General features: G+C 45.5%; 1 protein-coding gene across 1 annotated transcript in view; it reads left to right on the forward strand.

Annotated features, from left to right (window-relative positions):
* Window positions 1–20,139, forward strand: part of KIAA1217 — a gene marked incomplete at its 5' end in the record, with an annotated part of 186,984 nt that extends 166,845 nt beyond the window's left edge. Inside the window, 8 exons of the mRNA XM_082306017.1 lie at window positions 252–753; window positions 1,482–1,662; window positions 7,363–7,517; window positions 8,145–8,291; window positions 12,129–12,248; window positions 15,723–17,411; window positions 17,867–17,989; window positions 18,743–20,139. Coding sequence (XP_082162143.1) covers window positions 252–753; window positions 1,482–1,662; window positions 7,363–7,517; window positions 8,145–8,291; window positions 12,129–12,248; window positions 15,723–17,411; window positions 17,867–17,989; window positions 18,743–19,237 — 3,412 coding nt within the window. The 3' untranslated portion in view covers window positions 19,238–20,139. The remainder of the gene's footprint in view (window positions 1–251; window positions 754–1,481; window positions 1,663–7,362; window positions 7,518–8,144; window positions 8,292–12,128; window positions 12,249–15,722; window positions 17,412–17,866; window positions 17,990–18,742) is intronic.
* Window positions 20,140–25,254: the final 5,115 nt, after the last annotated feature.

The following is a 25,254-nucleotide window of genomic DNA, read 5'->3' on the forward strand; positions in this document are numbered from 1 at the left end:
CATGAAGGTTTGTAAACATTTTAAAAGGCAAAACCATCCTAATTAGAGTGGCCTCTTTAGAACTCTGAGTCCCTGACTCTGAGAGGAAGCTATAAAATCATACAGCTGAGAGCACCAGGAATTAAAAACACCATTTTGATGTTTTTGACATAGGTGGTTTTCCCTTGCAAAAGTTTCTTGTTAAGTATTGCTCATGACTTGCCTGTATGCTAACCACATGCCATGCTGTTGTGTTCAATTTGGCTGAACAGACATGTTACAGAAGGACTGCTGAGGGGTGTGGATCCATCCCAAGCCGTGCAATACTCTGCTATGGAAAAGGCCACTGCAGCTGACACTCTGAAAAACCAGGAGGAGCTCAAGCATGCCCAGGGACATGCACAGCAAAACCTCACAGCAATCACATCAGAGTCCCAGGTGTCATCAGTCAAGTCAGAAGTCGTCCCCTTCTCAACAATGACAGTCCATCATGTGCAGAGCTCGCCTGTTGTCATTCATCAGTCACAGCACTCATCAGCCCTGGTCAACCATGCCCAGGGTTCACCCACTGCAGCCAGCCACAGCGAAGGTGTGCCAGTGGGTGGCCCCCTCTCGGCCACCCCACCAGCTCCCCTGCAAGAGCCTGCAACAGGATCCCAGCCCACACAAGCCATGCCAGCACCACAGGTCTCTGTCAATGGCACCACCATGCAAAGTCTTTTCATTGAGGAAATTCACAGTGCAAGTACTAGAAACCGAGCTGTATCAATTGAGGTACGGTGTATTCTACTTAATGAGTTGTCCTCTTTTTGGGTCTGAGCTCCCAGTCTCACTCTTGAGACTGCAGGTGGGATTTTTCAAATGCATTCTGGAGATTTAAATGCTTAACCCCTAACTACACCGTACACTTCTGAAGATACCCTCTGATTTTAAGTGCAACAGGATAATAACATGTAACCAAAATGAGTAACAGTGTTTTTAAAATAACCTTTAAAAAAAAAATAAATTGTTTTTTAGAATACCTTATTTTTGAACAATAACATATGATTCTCTGGCAACACTTGCATCAGTGGATTTCATTCACTCTTTAAATCTCCATATCCCTCATTATGGAGAGGTAAAAGTGAACGAGTGTGAAGTTCCAGTGGTTTCACACAGAGATATTGAGAAAACCCACAAGTGAACGCTCATGTCTTATTATAGACATGCCCTTTAATCACCAGTGTGATATAGTAAGGCAGTGACCCAGATTTAAATTTTGCCTTTGTTCCTTTAGTGAACAGTGACCACTGTCAGTCTGTCGTGTGTTTGTGCACATAGCACACTGGAAATCAGAACCAGTGTACAATTAATCAGTGCTAATGTATTTCCTCTAGTTGCTGACTAGAACTGAAAGAATCTATTCATATTGACCTATAATGTTTACATATGGATTTTTTTTAAAGTAAGTGTTCATAACAGAAATCAGAGTAATAAATAGGTGCTTTACTGGTTTTGTCTAGAAAGCTGAAAAGAAGTGGGAAGAGAAAAGACAAAACCTCGATCACTATAATGGCAAGGAATTTGAAAAGCTCTTGGAAGAGGCACAGGCCAATATAATGAAGTCAATTCCTAACCTGGAGATGCCTCCCCAGCCAGCAGCCCTGCCTAAAGGGGATGCAGTGGAAAAGCTAGAAGCCTCAGGTAAGGTTTGCTAGAGTATATGATGCTAAAGAATTGCATATTTGGAAAAGAGATGTTATTTTTCCTACATTCTAGAATGGTTTCTGTTTACAGATTTCTCTGTTCTTGATCATACCTGTGAGTATGTCCCTGAGGAATAATGCGGGTCCTGTGGATAGGATGCAGTGATTTTACAGATGCCAGTGTGGGTAACGAGCTGAACACGAATTTCCCTGTAGTGCAACTGAGAGAGTGAGTTTGTCCTCTGGAGATAAAGACTCCTCATGAGCAGGAGATTAATAGTACACCTTGTTTTTGACAGAGATGAGAGTATCTGTATGCTATACTATATCTATATCTAGTACACTGTGTTCAGTTTTGCACTTGAGAGTTTAGCATTACAGAGAACTCTGGAAAGAACCACAAAGAGTTTGAGCACAAATGATCTTACCATCAGAAACCTAAAAAGCTCTTTTTTGTAGACATATTTGTTATCAAAAGAAGATCAAGACATGCCTGAGGTTTCTGAGGGTAAGGAGGCCTTTTAACTTTGCAGAACATGTTCCGACAAGTTCCAGCAATTGGAAGCTAAAGCTAGAAAAGGCCATGTTAAATATCAGCTGTCAGATTTTAACATTTAGAGTAACTAATCACTGAAGTTTAATTATGAACATACGGGATTCTCTGCCAGTTCAAATCTTTAAGCAATTCTAAGTTTCTTTCTGAAAGGCTGCTCAGGCACAGGCTCTGTGCATGATTCAAGATCTGCTTAAAGAAATCCTTGAATCTACATTAAGTGGAAAGTCAGACTATTTGACCTTAATGATCTTTGCAAACTTCATAATCTTAAACTATAAATACAACCAATGTTTTGGATGAGTCCCTCAGAGGTCTGAAAATGACCTGTGATGCTGCCTAACTGAGTTGTCTTGGGGAAGTGGACAGATATGTAGGAATGAATGAGAATGACTTTCACAGTAAGCATTTTGGCTGTCCACAGCTATGATATAGATATAGCGAGTTTCAAGTTGAATGTGAGTCAGACTGTGACCCTGTAGCAAAAAAAAGGCAAAAATCATAATGAGATGAACAGGAATATCTACAAAACACATGAATCTGCTCAGCAGTGGTGAGCTCTTACACAGAAATTCCCAAACCCAATATTTTAGACTTCAGGGAAGACTGAACAAATAGGAGGGAGTCAACAGCACAGCAATGATAAGGACCAGAGCTCTAAAAAAAAATCTCTGGGGAACAAAAAAGAAAGAATTGGTTTTGTTCAGCATGAGGAAGCAAAAGCTGAGGAAGGACAAAGCAATCTCTGAATACATAAAAATCTGCTTAAAAAAGAAAAGACCAACTTGCTTTGTGTGGGTAGAGCAGCAGTCGAAGTTGGCAATTGCAACCAGGAATATCCAGGATAGGTATTAGGGAAAAAACTCATAATGATAGGGAAAGTGAAGCACTGAAGAAGGCTGTATGGGGCAATGAGGAGGATGTAAGATCCCCATCATTGGAGAGAATGGCTTAAGACTAGCATTGATCAAGAATTATATAGGTAGACCTACTTTGTGGTAGCAGCATGATGGGCTGTCCTTCCAGTCCTCATTCTTTCACAATTTAACATACAAATCCATGCCTGAATTTCTTCACAATTCAAGGAACAAAGAAGATGCCTCAGCCAAACCTTGGATTTACCTCATTAACCAAACATGAGTCAGCTGCAAAATTCTTAGCCAGCTACTTAAGCAATAGTGCATCCGGCTCAGCAGTCCATCTTTCTTGACAGAAGCAATGGGAAATACTGTCTGTGGGCAGCACACAACCTGGCCACCTTCTGCAGTCTGCTAGCACTGCCCCAGCACCTCCAATTGATATTGGAGGGAATATCCCAGCCTCCTCTTTTTCGTATTCATTGTGGACCTTTTATCCAGTAATTCCTCTATACCTACTTATACCATTTGCCTCCCTACTGCTGTGGCAGCAAGCTCCAGGAGCTCACTCCCCATCCTGTGAAGGAGCTTTCCTTCACCTGTTTTAAAATGATCTCGTACCAGCTTCACTGCATTCCCCATAGTTCAATATTCTGCAGTTTGGCAAACAATAGCTCTGCATTCCCTCTATAAGATCATGAAGGCAGTGGATAAACTTTGATCATATCCTGGAGGTCTCAGCCTGCCCTGTGGGCTCCAAACTGCAAACTTGCAGCCTTTCTGGTCTCTCCATCTAGGCCAGCTGCTCCCTTTCCAGACTCAGTTCAGTTGCCCTTCTTGAACTCTACTGTGTCCTTCTGGAGCTGTGGAGACCAGAGCTGCATGCTGCACTCAAGGTGTTGGCATGCCAAGGCTGTAAAATGCTGCAAAACGATGCCCTGGGGCTTGCGTACACAAATTCATATAGAATTTGGGAAGAGCGTTTTCAGATCCAGCATTTTGTTCTAGGCGTACCTTTGGCACTGACAAGTTGTGGCTCCTTAGATGTCTCACAACATACATGTTTAAAATAAATTCTGTTGAACCACATAAAATAGTTTTAGAATTCTGGCACCATTCAGTGAGGTTACTGGCTATCAACACAATTATCTTGTATAATGTGTGGCATAAATAGAAAATGTCAGTGAAAACAAATACCATATGGGTGCAGTGAGCTGTGACATCTTAAAAAGTGCAGAACACAATAACAGAAGTTTTGTAACTTGCATAGTTAACTAATCCACTTCTAGAATACAATTTCGCACAGTGTGTAGCCAGCAGATTTAAGGAGAAATTTGATGAAATTAAGACATTTGCCTTCTGTTGTGCATAATGAAACCTGTAATAGTAACATAAATAAGGGAACAGCAAAACGTTTCCTTAATATCTGATTAAATATCTTACATGCCACCCAACTCTTCTATGATTCAAGATGAAAAATTCAGTATCTGTCTGCTGTAGACTAGAAAACTGAGCAACATAAGGAAAGAGACCACCTACCTGCTAATATAGGGCATAAGACACTTTGGCCATAAATTAGCAGAGTCCTCTGTTGGCTTTGCTGCAGAAGCCAGATATAGATCATGTTGCCAAATATGTTGTCTCAGCCATTCTCCACACAGAACCCAATTAAGAAACTCTTGTTTTTCCCCTGCAAAGCACAAAATAAAGTAAAATTACACACTTTACACAATTTTGCAGATGACTCTATAAATACTTCTTTAATGTCTTGACTCTAACTCAGCTTTGTTATCAAGATTGTTCAGTGAAAACTATGGGGAATGTCTCTAACAGGTACATTAGAAATTGGGCTCCTTCATCTCTCTGTGTGCCTTCATATGCAAGAATGCCCTGATTTTTGCAAGTGCTGAGTGATCAGCAGCTTCCATTAGAGACAGTTTGCTTATTTGACTACAAAGACTGCCTCAAGGCAGGCATTATTATTTTGAGATCGTTTTAAGACATGTTGGATTTTTTTGGTACAAGTAGAAATTTATATGGTGGGGGAAATTAATTCCAGTCTGGCTGTGCCTGTTGAAGAATGCTTCAGTGAAATGGCTGGCGATGAACAACTCCCATTTTGGTCACAGAAGCGCTGAGCCCTTTGGCACCAAAGAAGGTTCCATAAAGTAGTGGGTTTGATCATGGTTAGTCTCTGACTGAGTGAATTGTGCTTGTCCATTTACTCCTCTCTCTGTCAATATGCTAGAAGAACTCAGCCATAAGAAAAAACAAGTATTAGAATAAGGTCTTTTCCTCAGTTTTTTTCCTCCAAAGTTTTTTTTTTCCTTCCCATTTAGATTTGGGGAAATAAAATTGTTTAGTAAAGAAAATAGAAATCCATCTTTGAAGTTTTATGTCTTGCCCGGTGTTGTTGCATTGACTGTGAGCAAACCCCATCACAACCTCTCCCTAACGACTCCAGTTAAGGGAGGTGAGGGGATTAGCCTTCGACAGCGTGTGCACCTGCCGCTCACTGGCAATTTCTCTTGCCTGTGTTTCTCCTTTTTATTTCCCATTTTGAAGACGGAGATGGATGAATGTCTCACAGATGTGAAAGAGATGGTTGGTAGGAATCATTCTGTCTTTGTGCCTTCCCTGTCTCCCATCCAGCCTTGCTCTTATTAAGTGTGAGAATAGCGCCAGTCAGAGCCACTACCAGTTGGAGGGTAATGGGTTGAGCCCGTTAAAAGGACTAGGGGTTTTCACAGTCCCCACATCATAGTCTGCTAAACACCATCTTAAAGAATTACTCCAATTTTACAGCAGCAGTACATCTGATGTCACAAAAAACTTAGTGGTGCTTATTGACCAAAGAAGTGGTCTAATGTAAAGTACAGCTGGAAATTCACTCTTGTTGCAGTCCTGTGAGTGAGTGCCAGATAAGGAGGGAGATAATACAACAGAGCATTTCTTTAAGCTTGAGCGGTTTCAAAGAACATTTGAGGTAAGAAGGGAACAAAGATGAGGGCGGGTCAGACAAGGGCTCCGTCCAGCCCCAGGGGCCAGCCGGCCTGTCGGAGGAGCCTGACACAGCCACAGCAGCGGATGGTTATGCAATTATGTGCCCAGAGGGAATTCTTAGTCCTAAACAGCTGGGTAATCCCAAAAGCAGGAGGTTTTATCTTTCTAGGTTATATTTATTCCAGCTGTTTATATAACACTGAGTAGCTGCAGAAGGGTCGTTCTCTCGCTCTTGAAAATAAACATTGTAAACAGCAGTGTGAACATGCTGGCTGTTGCCATGTATGATGCTTAACCTGTGACCAGAAACACATAGGGACACGTCACAAGCAATGTAACGCTGCTTCTGGAAAAAATGCCATCCAGTGACCGTGGGGAAGAGGAATTGGCAGCGGGGTGGGGAAGCATCATGGTAGGGAAATACCAGTTTGAGAAACTGGTCTTCTCTTGGAAGACTCTCCTTGGAAAGCAAGGGCTGGCTCTGCTCAGCTATTGGATTTGGTATTTGAATCTTCGTGGGCTAGCAAAATATACATATAGGGTTCTTACGTGATAATTCAAAGGCAAACTTGTGCATTCCTGGAATAGTCAGTAGTAAGTAAAGTGAAAACAAATGCTGTCTTAGAAGAGAAGCAAGTGCAGTTGCCCTTGGTGCTCCCCTGCCCTGCTCAGGAGCGAGAGCAGTGTTTCTATTTTCCCTTTCAGCCTTTGTCTGAACTTACCTAGTTTTGTCCAACTATAAGATGGACAAAACTCTTCAACTCCTCACCTAGCACCTTGCTGGCAGCACCTCCCAGGCAGAACGGAAATGTGTGCTGGTTACTTCAGAATTGCTGAGAATGATAAGAAGCCTCCAGGTTTGGTGTCTTGCTAGTAGCCACATCAGTGGCCACACTTTCAAAGGAGGCTACAGGGGCACTATCTGTAACCAGGTACCCAGCTGAACCTCCACCTTACATACTTCCTTACAAGCGATTGATTTGCAGAAGTGTGCTGCGCTGTCACACTTGTACACCAAGGGCTGAAACCCAGCCACAGTGACGTGGGGGACAAGAGTTTTGCTGAAAATTTCTGGGTGAAGTGGCATGGTTTCTCTGTGCAAGTGCAGCACTGTCTGCTTTTGTTCAAGGCGTTTCCACTTGAATCCCAAATGTGTTTCTATTCATATGTATTCAGCTGCAGGACCTTTTAAGACATTTTTTTCCTTTCCAGTTGAGGCAGGGATGCAAATACTTTTTTCCCTCCTTCACCTATGCCCACTGTTTGCTGCTCTGTTTACTTGCAGAAGAAGTTCCTGATGGAGAACTGGATAATGACAAACTGACCAAGTCTCCACCTCCTCCACCTCCGCGGCGCAGTTACCTGCCAGGTTCAGGACTAACCACAACGAGATCAGGCGATGTCATCTATGCAGCCAGAAAAGAGGCTGCTGCTGTCAAGGTTTGATGATTCAGACTCTAGGCAATCGGACTGTTGATGAGTGGCTGGCACAGAGAAACATTCCCAGGCTTGGGCTGTGTCTATAAACCACAAAATAAGTTGAGACAGAGCTACGTCCTGGAGAGCTACTGAAACTGCTTACCAGGAAACACTACTGTTAGGCCAAATGAACAAGTAAGGTTTGATCAGTTCTGTTTACAGGAGTCTTGCTGCTTTTATCTCCTAGCAATGTAGAAGGCAAGTCACAGACTGCTTTCATTTCAAGTGGTAAGAAGGTTAAAAATAAAAAACCCCACGCCTTACACAGATGGCGAAGATCAGCTCAGATTTGAGAGCGTTTTTACAGAAATGTTGCAAATTAGTTTCTTTGGGCTTTCTTTCCCCATCTGTTCTGTTCCCTGAAGGAAGTGGAGGGAAGTCCAAGTTAGGAAGCTTTTTAATCATCTGTGAAGATGCTATCATATCAGCAATACTGGTTGCTTTTGAACTGAAGAAGTAGCAGTCTCCTTAAAAAGGAAGAGGGACCTTGCAATAGGGGCGCTGCCGTAGTGTTGAATTTTCTGTGTTCGCTTTGCATCAGGAGGGCTCAACTATGTTATCTGTCTGTGCTTTCTCATCCCCTTGTAGGAATGCAGTGAAGATGCTGGGCAAATAGCACAATCCAAAGCCCCTAAAGAGGATCAGGCGTTGTCTCGGAGCACCGGGCATGCTGTAGCATCAGCTGCAAAAGATGAAGAGGAAGAAGAAGGAGATAAAATAATGGCAGAATTACAGGTATGCCCTTTGGGTTTCACATGGAGACACGTGTGCCCAACATCACTTCTAGGGCTTTGGCACAATTTATAGCTCAGAACATGAAGGAAAGTAGGTCTGCTAGTCTCACCCGGTCCCACTTTATTGCATGAATGGTACACGTTTTGTAAACACCACCCAAATTCTGTTCAAGAGGTCTGGAGCTGAGAGAGTGGTCAAGAATGCAGGGGTTACCACTGGAGAATCTTACACACGTAGATGGGACAAGGAAAATACTGGTGTGCATGAGGTGTGGTTGTCCCTGGCCTTGCATTTCGCGCTTAGTACCAGACCAGCAAGGTGCTGAGAGCCCATCATTTGTGTTAACATTGAGGAGAACAGAGAATACAGGGTCTGCTCCTGGCGGGTTGTGCTCACTTGTTCTGTGCCATGGTCCAGTGTTTCCTGGAGTGTTTGAACATTGAAACATTTGCTGTTCCCTGTTGTGTAACTGGTACATTACTCTGCCAGTGGCATAGAAGTAGTGCTCTCTTGCTGGTCCTTCGCTTGATATCACATAGGCTGGTTTAGTTCAGTGATGGCGATGCTGCAGTAAAAGCCAACTATTCCAGCTACCATCAGCGAGCTCCAGCTTCCCAGGGGCACCCTCTGTCCTCTTCCATGCCCACATGAGGAAAGGAGATGTGGATCAGCTTAACTGGCTATAACTTCTGTTGTTGGGGTGTTTCAGAGAACTTGTGATGACATGAGATGATCCTGCTGTCCACCTGCTGAAAGGTGGGTTTGGTGCTGCCCAGGGAGTGTTTGCAGCGCAGGAGACGTGGCTATCAAGCAGCAACTGTTACATGTGATGGGTGCACCCTGCTCAACTCTCACCCATCAGCGCTTCAAACAGCTGGTTTGCAGGTTTACCTGCAGCGGTTTACCCTTGTCCCCTGTTTGTGTGCTAATGGCTAGCACGACAGGAGAGCTGGGGACAGTGAAACTGTCACATTGTCTGATGTCGCCAGGAAAGCAACCCGGCTGCCTTGCAACTGGTGACAATGAAATGGAGATTAAGGTCTGGAAAGGGGGCCTGAGGGGAGCTAAGGAGGACAAATAGACATAGTAGCTCAACAGGGAATGAGCGTTTGAGTGCTAGTTTGGGGGACAAGCAATGCTCATTTTAAACAAATACCAAAATATCAGGTACATTTTAGATGGTTGACAGGGTACCATGTTTTAGAAAGGGCAAACTGCTTGATGCAGGCGCTACAGGCTCATTAGTGTGATATCAGTCATAGGCAGAATAATGGAAAATCAGGTACGGGATTCAATCAGTGAAGAATTAAAGGACCGACATAAACAGTTATGCTAGTAAACACAACATAATGGAACACAGATCTGTCAAAGCAAACAACACTCTCTGATCAGGTAGCAGGTTTGACTGCTTAAACTGAATTGTATACCTATAAACATTTTTGTAAGTCATTTGATCAAACATCATACAACATTCTGATAAAAATTTGGCACCATGGAGTATACCCCCCCCCCCCCCAAAAAAAAAAAAATCATAGGATGATTGAGAGCTGTATGGGTCTGAAAGTGTTAACTTTGATGCAGGTGTTTATAGTAAGATCCCACAGAGACCAGCTACAGGCCCAGTGCCACTCTGTATTTTCATCAATGGCCTGGAAATACATTTAAAATCCTTGCTGTTTAAATCAGCTTAATTAAAACTAGTGAAGCGTGAGAGCAGGGAGATGATAGCAATCACTTAATGGTCATAATACATTTACTGAAATATAAAGTTCACATGCAGAACAACAAATACAGGCCAGACCACAACTGCATGTCTTGGAAAGGAAGAGGAGTTGCAGTAACAAGTTGACAGGAGGTGCCAGATCAGTGCTGTTGCCACAAAGTTAGTGTCTGCTTCGGGTGTAGATGTGAGAACAGGGAGTGTTTATGTCTCTGTGTACAGGATCAGTGAGATCAGCACTGGGCTGCTGCATCCATGACTAAGTGTCCATGCGTCCCCTATTTGAAAAGGCCGTTAAGGATATAAAGGTTCAGAAGAGACTTGAGTACAATGGGGAGGTACCTTCATGGGAAATACCTTTTTAATCCAGCAGAAAAAGGCATACTGACATCAGCTGCTGTAGCACAAAATGTATTTGGTCACTGTTACGGATATTTCAGAGCAAAAGTGATAAATAAACAAAAATACCAAGGGAAATAGTGGATTCTTCATCACTTAAAGTCTGAAGGACTTTGAGGATGCCTTTGTAGCTGGTATGCCGAACTTAAAAACACATCACTGGTCTCACAAATGGGTAAGCTGGGGAAAGTCCATACCCTGTATATAAGGAGCGAGGCTACTTGTTCTAATAGTTCCATGTTGTCTTAGGTACCCTGGTCTATAAACACATACAAATAGGATGTAATGGAAAACAGGAAGAAATGCTACACGCTGATTTTTGCACTGGATTTTTTCATTATTGTTCCTTTTCTCATTTTGCGTTAACATGCAATATATATGAGGAGTACAATATTTAAAGAACAGGCCCGATTCTAATCTGTAATCAGGGCTATTAATTTCATGAGAGTTGCCAGGAATTAAATAATTTCCCTAATACATGGTATACGAATACAATCTTCTTGCGTGTCACGGTGCGTTTGACTCCTGTAAGCACTCCTCCCTCATTCCCCTGGCCAACAGAGATGTCCTGCCTGTACATCTAACCAATGGCAGACCGTGCCATTAGAGACCTGCAGAAATCCCAGTGATGCACACTTGGAGCCAGCACTGTGCAGTGGTGGCAATGATGGTTCTGCCCCTCTGGATCTGGAAGCCAGCTGGATAGAGAAACCCAAAGGAAATGGAAAGAGGATAGCAAGACAGAGGGCTGAAAAGTCCAGGCCATGCCCTGGGGTACACATGGTGGGAGGCCCATGGTTCACAAGCCCGTACACCGGGGTGTTTCCAGACCAGGAGACCCCTGAAGTGGACTGTCACCATCTGGAGCATTAGTGTCTCCAAGTTGTAATAACAGTTTGTGTGGGGAAAAGTGATGTAGCTCTTGCATGATGTGCCTTGAGACAGGCAAATCTGGGAGTTGAGTGGACAGCAAGGGGTGGGGAAGAGGCATTAGATGCCACCTTCTTTCATTTATTGAATGTGTAAGGCCTGCTGCTCCCACCTCTTCCTCACATTTCTGCAGGCAACATATAGATAGCTTCCAGATGAGAACATCTGGGGAAGAAAATCTATGTTTCTGCTCTGCTTGTCCTGTCCAGGGAAACAGCAAACCCCTGCTAATACGCACTAGGAATGGTGGTGAGAAAGCATAAAGGAAGCACAGGAGAATTGTTTGGGGACAGCAAATGGAGTGAAGAGAGCTGAGCTTTGGGATTTGTTTATTTCAACACATAAAACCTTAGGTTTAGTTATTAAGTGATGTGTGGTTGAGGCCAAAATATGTCTGATGGGATTTTGAGGAGATATCAGACACTAGGAAGTAGGTACTGTCACAAGCCCGAAGTTTGTCACGGGCTTCCTACTTGAGCTTGAGTAGTTTGCAGCACCTCTGTGCGCCTTCATCTCCCCATCTGTAAAAACAGAAATCAAGCTTGTCTCCTTGCAGGGGACATTGAGGTCAGCGTGATGAGTTAGTCTGCAGTCTTGGCAGATTGGAGGGTCTGCCCTATTTCTCTTAGTCTGATAGTCTAAAACCTCTATTATCTCATGAGCTTGTAAATAATATTGTTGAGCTGTGAATGTTAAAAACAAATGCTCTCTTTGTAGTTGGTCATCTCCAGACGTTTCTGTATAAAAGCTACTTGGTCTCCTGATAACCTGCAGTATTTATTTCCTAGGCTTTCCAGAAGTGCTCTTTTATGGATGTAAACTCAAACAGTCATGCTGAACAGTCCAGAAATGATACACATGTTAAAGACATAAGGCCTGGGACTTTAATGCATCACAAGGAAAAGAAGGTAACAAGTGGCATTTGTAAACATGCCACCCGGTCTTGGCATAACCTTCTTTCCTTCAAAACTAATCTTATATCTTGTGTCCTGTTCTCTCTAACCCCCACCCACCACTGCTCAGTGGTTTCCTTCCTTTTATCTCAGTATGGCTCAGAAACGCTCATATGGAACATGATATCAATCTACATTATGTGTCTCATCAGCAATTACACAAGGGTTGCATGAAGTTTTATGATTCTGTGAAATCAAAATTAAAAGAGAATCCATCAGTTTCCACCAAAGAGATTCTCATACTCCTCAGAACGTCCTTCCAGTGCTGTTCTGGCAATGGATGGTAAAGCATTTCTCCTAAGCTTTGTACTTGTCTTGACGAGAAATAGTGGTTCCTCTCAGTCTCAAGAGCCGCTTTAGAGAATTTCTGCTTTATTTTGCTTCATTTATTCGTCCCAGAAATAGTTATTAGATATTCAGAAATCCCATTCAGTTTATTGGAAGATAGAGTCAAGGCGGATGGGCCGAATTTGCCCTTATTCTAAAAGTTAATGCCCAAGATTCACTCTTCAGTGGTGGGACTTAGAAGAGGTGCCACGTGTCTGGGGCCGTAGCCAAGTTGGGGTGAATTTCACAGCTGTGTCTGGACTGGGGTTGCCATTTGAGTTGATTGGTCTTAGTGGGCAGCCAATGTGCAGGATGAAGAAAAGGACAAATATTTCTGCCTTTGCAGACCTCTTTTTTAGGTTTAGGAATAATGAAGTGCTGGGTTTAGGGAGTCGTACAGGCATGACAGCTTGTCAGCCAAATGCCAGTTTGCAGTGAAGGGGGGTATGGTGGGGAGGAAAACACAGCTCTCCAGCACAGCATTGCAACTCTGTCATGCATTTTGTGTGTGTATGCAAACTGGAAATAGCAGTAATACCTTCTCTGATGTAGCATCCTGAGTAGCTCTCCGAGGGTTTTAAGGGAGACATCGTTGCACTTCAACTTCATTTAACAGAAACTGAGGGAGCGAGAGAGAAAATTACTTTGGCAGGTCCCCAAGGCAGAGAAGAACCCAGCTGTCCTAACCACAGCGAGCTGCACCTGCACAGGGCACTGCAGCTGTAAAGCACAAGGTGACAGCTAGATGGTGGTGTCTGATATATTATTAGCATCAAAATCCATACGTCCCCCCGAAGGTACTGCTGCCAGGTCAGGGTATTGCACACAAGGACTTGGCTTGGAGCTGCCCAAGCAGCAGTTCTGGTCTAAAGCTGCAAACACCCGGCTGGGTGAGGGTACAAGTCCATGGGCATGAGTAAAAGGAAAAAAATTGCTTTGTTGTGGCGTGTATGACAGTGTTATGGAGAAAAAAAAATGTGTGAACGTATCTCTAGTTGTCCTCATTACTACTAGTGTCAGAATGAGAAGCCCATATTGTTACACGAAAACCTGGGTCACCACTCAAGACACTGCACATCCTGTAGCACAAATGTTTCTTTGAAAGGTGCTGCCAAGTAATTGCCATAAACTGCTATTTATTGGAATAACACAGAGTCCAGGAAATTAAGGTTAATGAGAGCTGGTTCTGTCATCTGACTTGACAGAGTGTTTATTGGCTTTAAATATGGAGCCTTATGGTCATGATAAACTCATAGAGGAAATGAATTTTGTTGTGGCTTTATCTTTTAGTAGAAGGGCAGCAGTTCCTAAAATGAGATGTATTGTACAATGACACCGTAAGATGTTGCACTGATGCTTGGAACAAGAAGTGGAACTTGCTAAAAAAACCTCGAGAAATGGGAACTCAGTCACTGAGTCAGCGTATCCACAGGCAGCAAGTGCCATTAAGTGGCCTGACCTAATGCTGTGAGCTCTGCTGTGTAATGGGACTGGCGGGTGCCTGCCCCTTAGCAAGTCTGGGCCTGAGGTGACCGGGAGCCCTGGTGTTTTGTTCTGATACCAGCTCTCGTCATGAAGTGCAGATAGCGTCAGCCTGCCCACTGATGCCTTGCTGGCTGTGGCTGGTCTGCATGGTAGCTCCTCCTCACTTAGAAATATGTGGGATGTCAGGGTATCTGCGGAGCAGCTGCACAGCCTTGTTACTGCTAATAAGCCTTTGTAGAGATGAACTGTGACTCTGGTCTGTTGCTGACTTTCTCTTGTGTTTTGATTGTGTGTAAAGTTTTTCTGTGTAAAATCCTCAGACAGTCTATAAGAAAATACCACACAAGATGTAGAAACTATACCTTGTGAACCTCTGTGTGCGTGGGGAGTGCATGCACTAGCCAACCTGTGGCTTTCTGTACCATCACTCATTCATCTCAGCTGGGAGAGCAACTCTCCTGACTGATCTTCTGCACACCTTGATGCTCATATAAACATAATCTGTCCTTCTGGTGTGTTAGGAGGCAGTCTAGTCTCAAGCAATGTCAGCAGTAACGCTTTTGGCTCACGGCCTTCAGGCACTTGAGGCCAGATTAATTTCCTTCTTGGCGAGCCGTCTTTTGACTGTAGATTTCTCTCTTGCTCGCTCATAGGCATGGTGTCTCTTCAGGTCATTCCCTCACCCTGATAATTAGTGTTTATCCTAAGCTGTCACTAGCACTTAACAAACCAAGCCCCTGAGAAAAGCCTGGTATTACAAAACAGCGTCTTCAGGGGACCTCATTTGAAAATAAAGAAAAAAAATCCCCTTAAATTTGCATTGCTGGGCATATACTACTTTTGAGCTAGTGGATGACCTCTCTGTGTGCTGTTCGGAGTTGCTGCTATAAATGAATGTAGCTCAATGTTTCACTGGGCACTTCCATGGGTGCTGCAGGTAATTGTGAAGGAGTACTTCCAAGCTGCAGCAAGGATTTAGAAATGCTCAGACTGTGACCAAATTAACTGTGATGGAACAGCGCTTCTCAGGTGTGAGCAACATTAGAAGCAGCAAAATGTCATAATTTGAAAATCGGCTTTTACCAGTGCACAAATTCCTTTCAAGGCTAGCCAGGCTCTCACATTTGGCACTCGGGTGAGCTAGCAAGCCGCAGTGCCCTGCTGTCAGCCCTTCCACATCAGGCTCCCTTTGATGCGTCCCAGCAGAACTTAATCAGATACCGTGAATCTTTTCAACTTCAATCTTATACAAGCTAGGGATTTTTTTAACTGGAAAGTAAGCAGGTCAAGGCAGCACTGTGTTGGAAATAAGGTAACTATTTGCATCTTCTGGAGGCCTTGTTAAGACAGGAGCCCTAGGTAAGAACCCATGCTGGCCCCGTGCATAGCGCAGAGCAGTAACATCATGCACTGTTCTGCCAGAATTTGGAATTTTGCCCCGAAGACAGACAGGCATCAGATGACAACTTCAGACATGCCTCTGCAGCAGTAAACAGAGTGGTGAGTTCACGAGGTCTGCGCTTCCCCTGAGAATATGATGATTTATTTGGGGGAAAAAAAAAAGTCCTGTAAAGGTAACAGCCCTGAATAACTAAGTAATCCGACTTTCCCCCTTAGGTGTATGGGGCTACAACAGGATCTCCCACAGATAGTGACCATCCTAAAGAGAAGAGGGAAGGGAAAACTGAAGAAGAATTGGGTTCTGATTCATCCAGCACAGCTGACAGTAAAATTGGCTTTTCAATGAATGACAGTCCTACATTTAGCAAGGGTTTGTTTGTAGACAGTAGAGACTATTCTAAGAAAAACCTCCAGAATATGAGCACAAACCTGTCTGGTGTCAGTTTGGCAGAGGATGACAAACGAAGAGGGGCTCAAGATATTTTAGGATCCCATTTTCCAGCTGTTGAAACTGGAAAACAAAAGCCAAACTATGGACTCTCACGAGATGCTCGCCAGGGCCTGCCACAGGGTGAAGCCTTGCAGAGCACGGGCAAGCATATCCCCATCAGCAGCGTTGCCCCTCTCATGAGGCACACGCAGGAGGCTGCGGGGCCTCAGCCTTCCTCGCAGGAGCAAGAAGCTTCTGCAGTCAACTACAGTCAGGTTGTGCTAAGACCCAAAGTGTCCAGAAGTAACAGTGTGAACAGCGTTGAAGAGGCAGACTCTCCAGCTAGCTCTCCAAGTGAAGACAACCCACCCACAGAAAACATCGCCTTCATGATTACTAAAACAGCTGTCCAGGTCCTCTCAAGCGGGGAAGTTCACGATATAGTCAGCCGGAAGGGTGGAGATGTGCAAACGGTGAACATTGATGCGAGGAAGGACATGGCGTCGGAGAAGGGTATCCCAGAAAACACATACAGCGAAGAGCCAGTGGTGTGTCTGGACAAAAAACCTGTTATCATCATTTTTGATGAACCGATGGATATTAGGTCAGCTTATAAGCGGCTTTCTACAATTTTTGAGGAATGTGATGAGGAGTTGGAGAAAATGATGACAGAGGAAAAGATAGAAGAGGAAGAGGAGGAGGAAGAAAATGAAGCACGTGAAATCTCTGAGGGCCAGAAGGAAGAGCCACCAGTAGTTAATGACAGAAAAGCAATCGCAGAGTATTCAGCAGCTCACTGTCTCAACGAGCAGTACGTATTTAACGTGCAGTCTTCCTCTGACCCTGTAGAAACCAGACCTCCTGCAGAGGAGGAAAGCACAAAGACAAATTTTAACAAATACCGTCAGATCTATGGGCTAAACACAGAAGCAAACTTGGACTCTGCTGATCAGTTTGGAAGCAGGCAGGATTCTAAGAAAAAATTTAAGTTCAAATTCCCTAAAAAGCAGCTGGCTGCTCTGACGCAGGCGATACGGACAGGAACCAGGACCGGGAAGAAGACCTTGCAGGTTGTGGTCTATGAAGAAGAGGAGGAAGATGGGACCCTGAAGCAGCACAAGGAAGCAAAGAGATTTGAAATCACCAGGTCTCAGCCCGAGGACAGTGACAAAAGTCCTTCTGGGAAGCAAGAGGGACCCGCCGGAGCTGCAGTGTCCCTGTCCAGGACTGATGAAATTCGACAGAGTACATACCGAACGCTAGACAGCCTTGAGCAGACTATAAAGCAGCTGGAAAACACCATCAGTGAAATGAGTCCAAAATCTATCCCTGAAAGCACATACAGCTCTGAGGGAAGCACTGTCCCCTTCTCTGCCCAGATAGTACCAGAGACCCCACCCCGAGAGCTTGTAGTGCTGGATGAGAGCCTTGCTGGCGTAGAGCCCCCTCCGTCAATCCCAGCCACTTCACGTAAGGTACCTTAGTCCGAGAAATCAAACCTCCAGCTGCTTTCTAAAACCTGCAATAATCACCATTAAACAAGAGGTCTTGTGATTTGTTTGCTTCCTTTCAGGTGGCTTGTTTGGGCTCCCCATGAGGTGTCTAACAGCTAATAGACCATTGGGGTGTTTTTTTTAATCTTTGCTGCTGATTGGTGATGGGCAAATGCAGGGGAGCTGGGTCGAATAATCCGCTGTGTGAAATGACGAGCGTCACTGACACGAAACCCAGGCTGATCAGTAGCTGAGCAGTTTTCTCCATTTGATTCTGGAAATTAACACCTGCGGTGTGAAGCTCCTGAACTTTCCCTGCATGTAGTACTGTGGCTTTTTTTTTTGGCGCATGGTGTGCAGTCTCCTCTTCAAGCGCACTGGTACTGATCACGCCTTCTCCTTGTCTCCCCTCCCTGCCCCTCCACTCGTTTCCGCAGGGCTCCAGCGCTGCCTCCCAGACAAGCCGGATGCCGGTCCCCATGGCTTCAAAAACTAGGCAAGGAAGCATGGAGAAAGCAGGCAAACAGCACAAGCTGCAGGATCCACGCCAATACAGACAGGTAGTTTTACCCTAAACCCAGTGTTTGGACGGACATTTCATGTTGTTTGTTTATTTAAAAACTCCAGTAACTGACTGAGATTATACCAAATAACGGATGCCTGTCTTTCGAGTGAGGCCTAACTGGACATCCTGGATCCTGGGGGCATGACAGTATCTACTGATCTTTTCACCATGCTTGTGCATGCATGTCTGCAATAAAACACCTGCTGCTTTTTTTTGTTCGGTTGGTTTGGTTTAGTTTTTTTGGTTTTGTGTTTTGTGTTTTTTTTTTTTTTTTAAACAACTGTGGTATTCAGCCGTAATTTTAAGATGTCAACTACCTGTTTACTTTCCCTTTGGTAAATGTGGCGGTTCCTTAGGAGAGCTGGGAACGCTTCTGTTCATAGAGTCTTTACAGGAAGCCTTGGACACTAACCTGTCGGTGTAATAGATGGCAGTAGATGCACATTAACTCTCCAGCCGGACATGTCTGTTCACACGTTAATAACCCAGAAGCATGGCCAATGTCGTGACTGGTCTCTAACCCATAGCTCGCACCTTCTCACGAAAGCTCTGTCGGCTCTTTCTCTCTTCTATGCACTCTTCGTTGGGCACTTTGGGTTTTCTACCAGGTCCAGTCCATGGCTGCAAGACTTAGCTCAGGCCTCAAACTGTTAATTCTTATTCTCTGTAGGGCTATTTTCCCAGGTCCTGTTGGTTTATCATGTTACTGGCTTTCTGACAAACTGTCTCCTGCCATCTTTATTTGCAGGCTAATGGAAGTGCTAAGAAAGCTGGTGGGGACTATAAGGCTACTTCCCCTACCCTACCTGCTTCTAAGATCCCAGCCTTTTCTCCCACTTCTGGGAAAAGCAGCTCAGCACCTGCTTCTAGCGGTGACAGCTCTAACCCTCTTAATCTACCCGCTAAAACCTCCATTCCTTCCTCTAACCTTCTCGGTCCTCAGACAGGTCGCATAACTTACTCTACCTCCCTCATCCCCTCTGTCTCTAACGGCTCCTCCAAGTTTCAGAGCCCCACTTACCCAGGGAAAGGTCACCATCCCTCGTTCTCACTACAGACTCAAAACGGCCGGCCACCCCCTCCTTCCTCCTCTACCTCCCCCTCCTCCTCTACCTCTCCCCCGTCACTGAACCAAGGTATGAAGAGCATCAGGACAATCCACACACCTAGCTTCACCAGCTACAAGGCACAGAACGGAAATGCCGGCAAGTCCACCCCCTCCACGGCCAAGGAGCCCTCCTAAAGGCTAAGCACAGCACGCGCGCAAGCTCACCAAGGCTTTTTGTTCATTTTCAAAGAATCCGCAGCCAATATTTTAACCAGGGAATGTAACCATTTTGCTGTATTTGCTGGAGGCTTAATACTAATCACGTGCTAAATACTGAATTACTACACTAGATTAGAGTGAAGCTTTTTTGTAAAACCGTTGCTGTTGTAATGATAAAAGAGCGTTTTCTTCCTTTAGGCAGCGCCTCTTACAAAAAAGTGTGAAGGTGTGTGAGTGAACTCGAGTGCGTGTGCACAGCGGTGTACTGAGCATGGGAAAATGTATGGTCACAAATTTAGTAAGTTGTTTTGTATAAAGCTATTTTTCATTATGGGGACTAGAAGTGAACAGAGATATACTAAAGTGTGATTATACACAACTGTAAAACTGAAACTAAAATATTTTTCTTTTATTTTGGTGTTATTTAGCTTTGTTACAGATTTCTATTTTTGTCAACAAATGTCATGGTTCCTTTCGAGATCTTTTTGCCAAAACATTTTGATACTATTGTAATGTACATTTGAAAGTAGTATGCTGGACAGTAAACCTCTACACAAGAACCAGAACAAGACTGCTCTTAGTGTGTATGAGGCAACTCAACCTATTGCACTGCCATTCAGATTATATTTAAGAATTTGCCAAGCCAAGAAAAAAAAATAAATTGTTTTACACATATAGGTAGTTGCTGATTACTTTTTTTTCCCTTAGCTAAATCCACCCTTTTCCTTCAGTTTTATTTTACTGAGACCTGGTAACCCATTAATGTATTGCATTGTGGATTTTAAAATGTACACTTCTGTACTGTTCTGTATACTGGCAAACTTTTGTACATATCTATAAATATATATAAATAAATAAATACTGTATGTGGCTGGGCACATAGAGTAGTTTTACCACACCAAAGTTAATTTTTATGCATGCTTAAAAATATATATGGGGAAGGGTTGAAAAAGACGGCTATCGGTCAAATAGGAAAAAAAGCAAGAAGCTTGCATAGCTCATGGTTTTGTAAATAAATTTATTTGTATAACACCATAATGTAATATACAGAACTATGATAAGCAAAGATCTTTACAAAAATAAAGGGCTGCATGCTTATATATTTGTATTTTGTCACTAATAACTTTTATAATGGTCTCAATTAGCTGTTAAGCTGTTTGCCTGAGAGCATTAAATCACCAGGAGAAAAATTGACTTTATTTTCCTCGGATTAAAGCCACACGTAAGTAGTAATTTCAAAATGGGGTCTTTCGAATTTACCTGGGCAAAAGCTAATTGCTGGAACTCCAGGTCAGAAAACTAGCAAGAAAAATAAAAAAGCACCCAACCTGTGACCAATTGAACGCGGTATCATCTTTTCCACCTTTAAGTAATTTTTCTGTTCCTCCTTGTGAAACAGGAGGGTTCTGAAAAGTGTCATTTCAAGGCTGAGCCCTCAGATGGTGCGTCCCTTGCAGCGGGAGTAATTAAAGAACGTAAAGGTTAACGCGTACCTCGCCAGCAGGACCCACAGGCTAGTTCCAGCAGCGCTCACGCAGAACACAGGAGCTTCAGCGTCAGGCCGGGAGCCGAGCCCAGGACCGGCCGGGCGGCTCCAAAGCCAAGGCGAAGCGTAAGGCGCAATTCAGTGTGCTCACACTGAACCACCGGAGCGAAGCCGGTTCCCGTCCAGCTGGTACAGAAAGGCGGTGGCTCCGCAGCCTGCTCTGGGAGCAGCTGATTCAGGTGGGAAGAACCTCTCAAAAAACGTCCGTCCCACCGCGCACCCCGGGCCGTGCGCTTTCCGAGGGTGCCGTCCACCTCGTCAAGTTTTGAGTACATTACTCCCTTGCTCTGAAGGGAACAAGCCGATTTAATGCCTTACCTTGTTACCAGGTAGGGCTCGTGCACGTCCCCACACAACAGGCAGCAAATACAGAGAGCACCAGGAGGCTGGGTACCCTGCTTCTCCTTTACAGTACACAGCAATAAATACAAGTGCAAAAAATACAAGTGCAAGATAAATGATGGACACAGCAGGCTTTGTTCTTAAGCTGTTGGTCTGATGTCCCCCAGGGAGCCAATACTGAAAAACAGTAACTCGCTAATACCCGGTCCCCCGTGAGAGCAGCCCCCCAAGCCATGGTGCACGAGGCAGGGTGCCCCGCGGCAGACCTCGGCCCTGGCCCTCCTCTGCCCCGCAGCGCCGCAGCCCGCACCCCAGGGCAGCGGCTCTGGCACGGCTCCAGCTGCTGCTTCTCACAGCCAATTTGGGCAAGAGCTACAGCAGCACCTTCTCCCCGTCCGTTTGAATTTAGACCCTGACGGTACAAATAAGCAAGGGTCCCTACGCAGTCACTGGCGGTGAGGCAGCGCTGTACTCCGTAGGTAATTACTGCTTGTGGTGGTGAATGTGGAAATGGCTGTCAGGGAGTGAACACAACACCCACTCGTGGCCTCAGCTACACTGCGACGTGCGTGTCTTCCAGCACCCGCTGTCTTTTGTGCACCTCCATGTCTCACCCCCAGCAGCCGCCAGGAAACCAGCCACAGTCCCAGACAGGCTGTAACCCATTGCACAGGCAGGCGGGACCAGCGGGGGTCAGGCGGCGTTTATTCCCTCCCCATCCTACCTGCGCAGTGACGAAGCTGTCAGGCTTTCACGAAGGCAGGCGGGGAAGGTGCTGCGCGCAGGCTGTAGCTCAGCACCAGGAATGCTTTTGAACGCTGGGCAGGGTATTTAGAAAAATCAGCAAGTCTGTAAATAAATCGCTTGAGCACAGAAGGAAACAGCACAGGCTAGTAATTCAAGAGCCCCATTTCTCACCACAAACGGGTCATGAAGAGATGGTTTTGGTGGCGGTGACTCCAGCCAGTTAGGGACGAGAGCTACTGGGCAGCTGCCCCTGCGAGAGGGGGCTTGGTGCCAACTGAGCGGCCCTCAGCCCCCAGCAGCCCAGACGCTGCCTTCCCCACAGCTAGCTGGTGTGCAGAAAGTGCAGAACACCAGCCCATCCTCCTTGCTGTCCCCGGGGCGCACTGGCACACACAATTCCAGATCAAGCTGATCGAGCTCTCACCAGCTTTTGGCCAGTTTAAAGACAATAGAGGCTCTTCAGAAAAAAATAACCCAGCCGGGTACCGCATCTCCAGGGTACCCGACCTGCCAGCAGTTGCGTTTGCAGCAGAAGTCTCTTCTGTGAGCAGCCATCGAGTTTCTTTAGTTTGTAGCGGTCCCGTGGGTTCAGATGCGATGGGACCTCACTGCTCCGCAGCTGCTCACCACTCCCTTTCGGGGTGGAAGGAGCTGGAAGGCGAGCAGGACCTTCCTGCTGCCGCTTGTAGTCTGAGCCAGCCCAGGCCTTGCAGCCGAGGAGGTGCCGTCCCTGCGTGCCCTGACTGCACCGATGGGAACTGCAGCAAAAACGAAGCACCGCAGCACCCAGCCCCTGCAACAGGCAGGCCGCGGTGGTGGGAAGGCAGAGCAGAAGAGGATGCACAGGGCAGGGAAGCGGAGGGACGTGCGGGACATTTCTGCCTAGAAATGTACAGGGCCAAAATCCATCTGATCCCCGTGAAGAGGCAGCTCTTCCTGCACACTTAAAAACTCACGGGTTCGATAACAGGCGATTAAGGCAGATTTTTACAGTCTCGTGAGTGTGAGCTGCAGGTACGTGCAGCACTTTCACGATGGCAGGTCTGTTTTAAGTCATTCGCCCTCCCAGCCATGCATCAAACTACACCCTTCTGCAGGCTGGCACAATTAATTGCTTGATTGCTATCTAAATGGGGGCAGTGTAATAAGCTGGCTTTAAAAACAAGAAAACAGCTTTTTATAGCGGATGAGGCCACACTTCACGCTCTTTCTTCCTGCCTGGACAAAGTGCAGCGGGACGGGAAGAGACCCTTACGTGCAGTGCAGCAAAGGTGCGCTGCTCTGCACCACCGTGAAAGACGTTAAGAAACCGTCTCGACAGTGGCCATGTCTTAATTCCACATTATCAGTGCTGTGAGTGATACTAACGGGGACCGTAACGAGCCCTTCAGAGAGGCTTAAAAAGCTGGAAGGTGCTGTATGACTGCTACCAGCTCCCAGAAAAAGGATTTCAAACTAAACCACTGATCCCTGCTGAAACGGAACCATTTTAAAAATCCAAATGCTATTTATTGCTACTATCACAGTTCATCCTTTTGTTACTTCCACATGAGATCTCAGCTTAGACCTGTTCCTAACGACTTGCAGCTACACAGCTCCAAGCAGTCCTCAGACCAAATGTACTTTCCAAGCCAGTTTGAATCTTTCTGATGATGATGAGTATAAAAACAAAAAATGGGCACAAACTGAAATACAAGAAATTCTGCTTAAACATAAAAAGAAGAGGGCCCCTTTTTACTGTGTGATCAAACACTGGCACAGGTTGCCCATAGAGGTTGTGGGGTCTCCATCCTTGGAGGTACTCAAAACCTGACGGGCCGCAGCCCGGAGCAGCCTGCCCTGGCTGTGCCCGCCTGAGCCGGGGCAGGCGCGGCGATCCCCGGGGTCCCTGCCCACCTCAGCAGCTCTGCAGCCCCGCTGGATCCAGCTCGCAGAGGAAATCCTGGCACCCACGGGTCACCTCAAGGCAGGTTATTACATGCATTTCCCTTCCTGTGTCAATCAGAGCGTCACCCTTCTCTTCCAGAGCAGGAGGGAAAAGAACAAAATAAAACAAAAGAGAAAAGCACCACAGCTAAGGGTCTGAAGTAGCTGCTGTGAGGAACAGGGCATAGCACTGGCTCCTAAAAATGTCTGTCATCTCAGTTGCCACACTGGCTGGAATTTAAGGTGGCCCCAAATCGTGGCAGTCTTCAAAGAGCAGAAAAAGCATCAGTGTTTTCCCAGCCTCAGGTAGGCTGCCACATGCTGCTTTCTTCAGGTGGAGCTCAGCGATCGCCTCTCCCTGCTGCACCCGACAGATCCCTCCCTGCATCCCCCCTTCAAGGCAAGCGCTTCCCCAGGGCTTCCCTCCCTGCCAGGAACTCTGCCTGCCAGGTTATCCTCCAACACCCCATTTACATGGAAAGGGCAAGGCAGCGGTGGTCCCAGCTGCCACAGTGCTTGTCTTACACCCCACGGATAACCCTGACCTTTGTCCAGGCTCCTTCTGCAACTGCTCTGCTACTTCCATGCAGCCAGCGCAGCAGCAGAAGGTACCTCGGAGGCTGCTGAGGCCTTACACTGGTACCGGTAGCAGCACTGTCAAGCAATACAATTCCTGTTTTGTGGGGTTTTTTTGGTGGTGGTTTGTTGTTGGTGGTTTTAAGTTCCTAATTTTTCAAAAGATTGTGCTCTGTTCCAGTCAATACAATAAAAGTTCTTAATAAAAAAAAATAATAATACTTAATAAAGAAGTTCTTAATAAAAGTTCTTAAGCATAAGAGTTGCCAGCCGTACATCTAGACTCAGGAATGAAAAATCCGTTAGTTATCTATAAACACAACAAAATGAAAATTAACATCATCCACCAAAATGGCTGTCTAATCAGGATAAGACGCAGACCCCCAGGACCCCTTAGGTACCTCTGTAAGTGTACTGCTTCATCGAGAAGGCCTCTGCGCTTACTGTGGGTGCTCAACGCACACTCTTAACGTGCTTCTGAGGCTAATGATGGGACAAAATACGCCTCCAGTAACGGAGGATGGGTATTTGCTGATGAATAGCATTACAGAGGCACCGCAACACTGTGTTTTGAAATCTCTTGTTCAAACACACTTTATATTGGGACCGAAACAAAAATCGTCGTCAATTACTCTGTTCCACAAAAGATACCTGTTCTTCCTCGCACCGCACACAGAAATGCTGCTGAAGCGCCAGCTGCCCGTTCACTCTGGGGGAACAGACGTTTTAGTTTGCAAGGAGAGAAGGACGTGATTCGGTTTTATGTGAATTGGTACTGGATGCACACAATTATGTGGCGAGAACTTCCACAGATCTTCAACTGTCGTATCTGGTGCTTTTGTTGACAGCAAATTTT

Source organism: Platalea leucorodia, assembly GCF_965183815.1.
Source record: "Platalea leucorodia genome assembly, chromosome: 1".
Lineage (NCBI taxonomy): Eukaryota > Metazoa > Chordata > Aves > Pelecaniformes > Threskiornithidae > Platalea > Platalea leucorodia.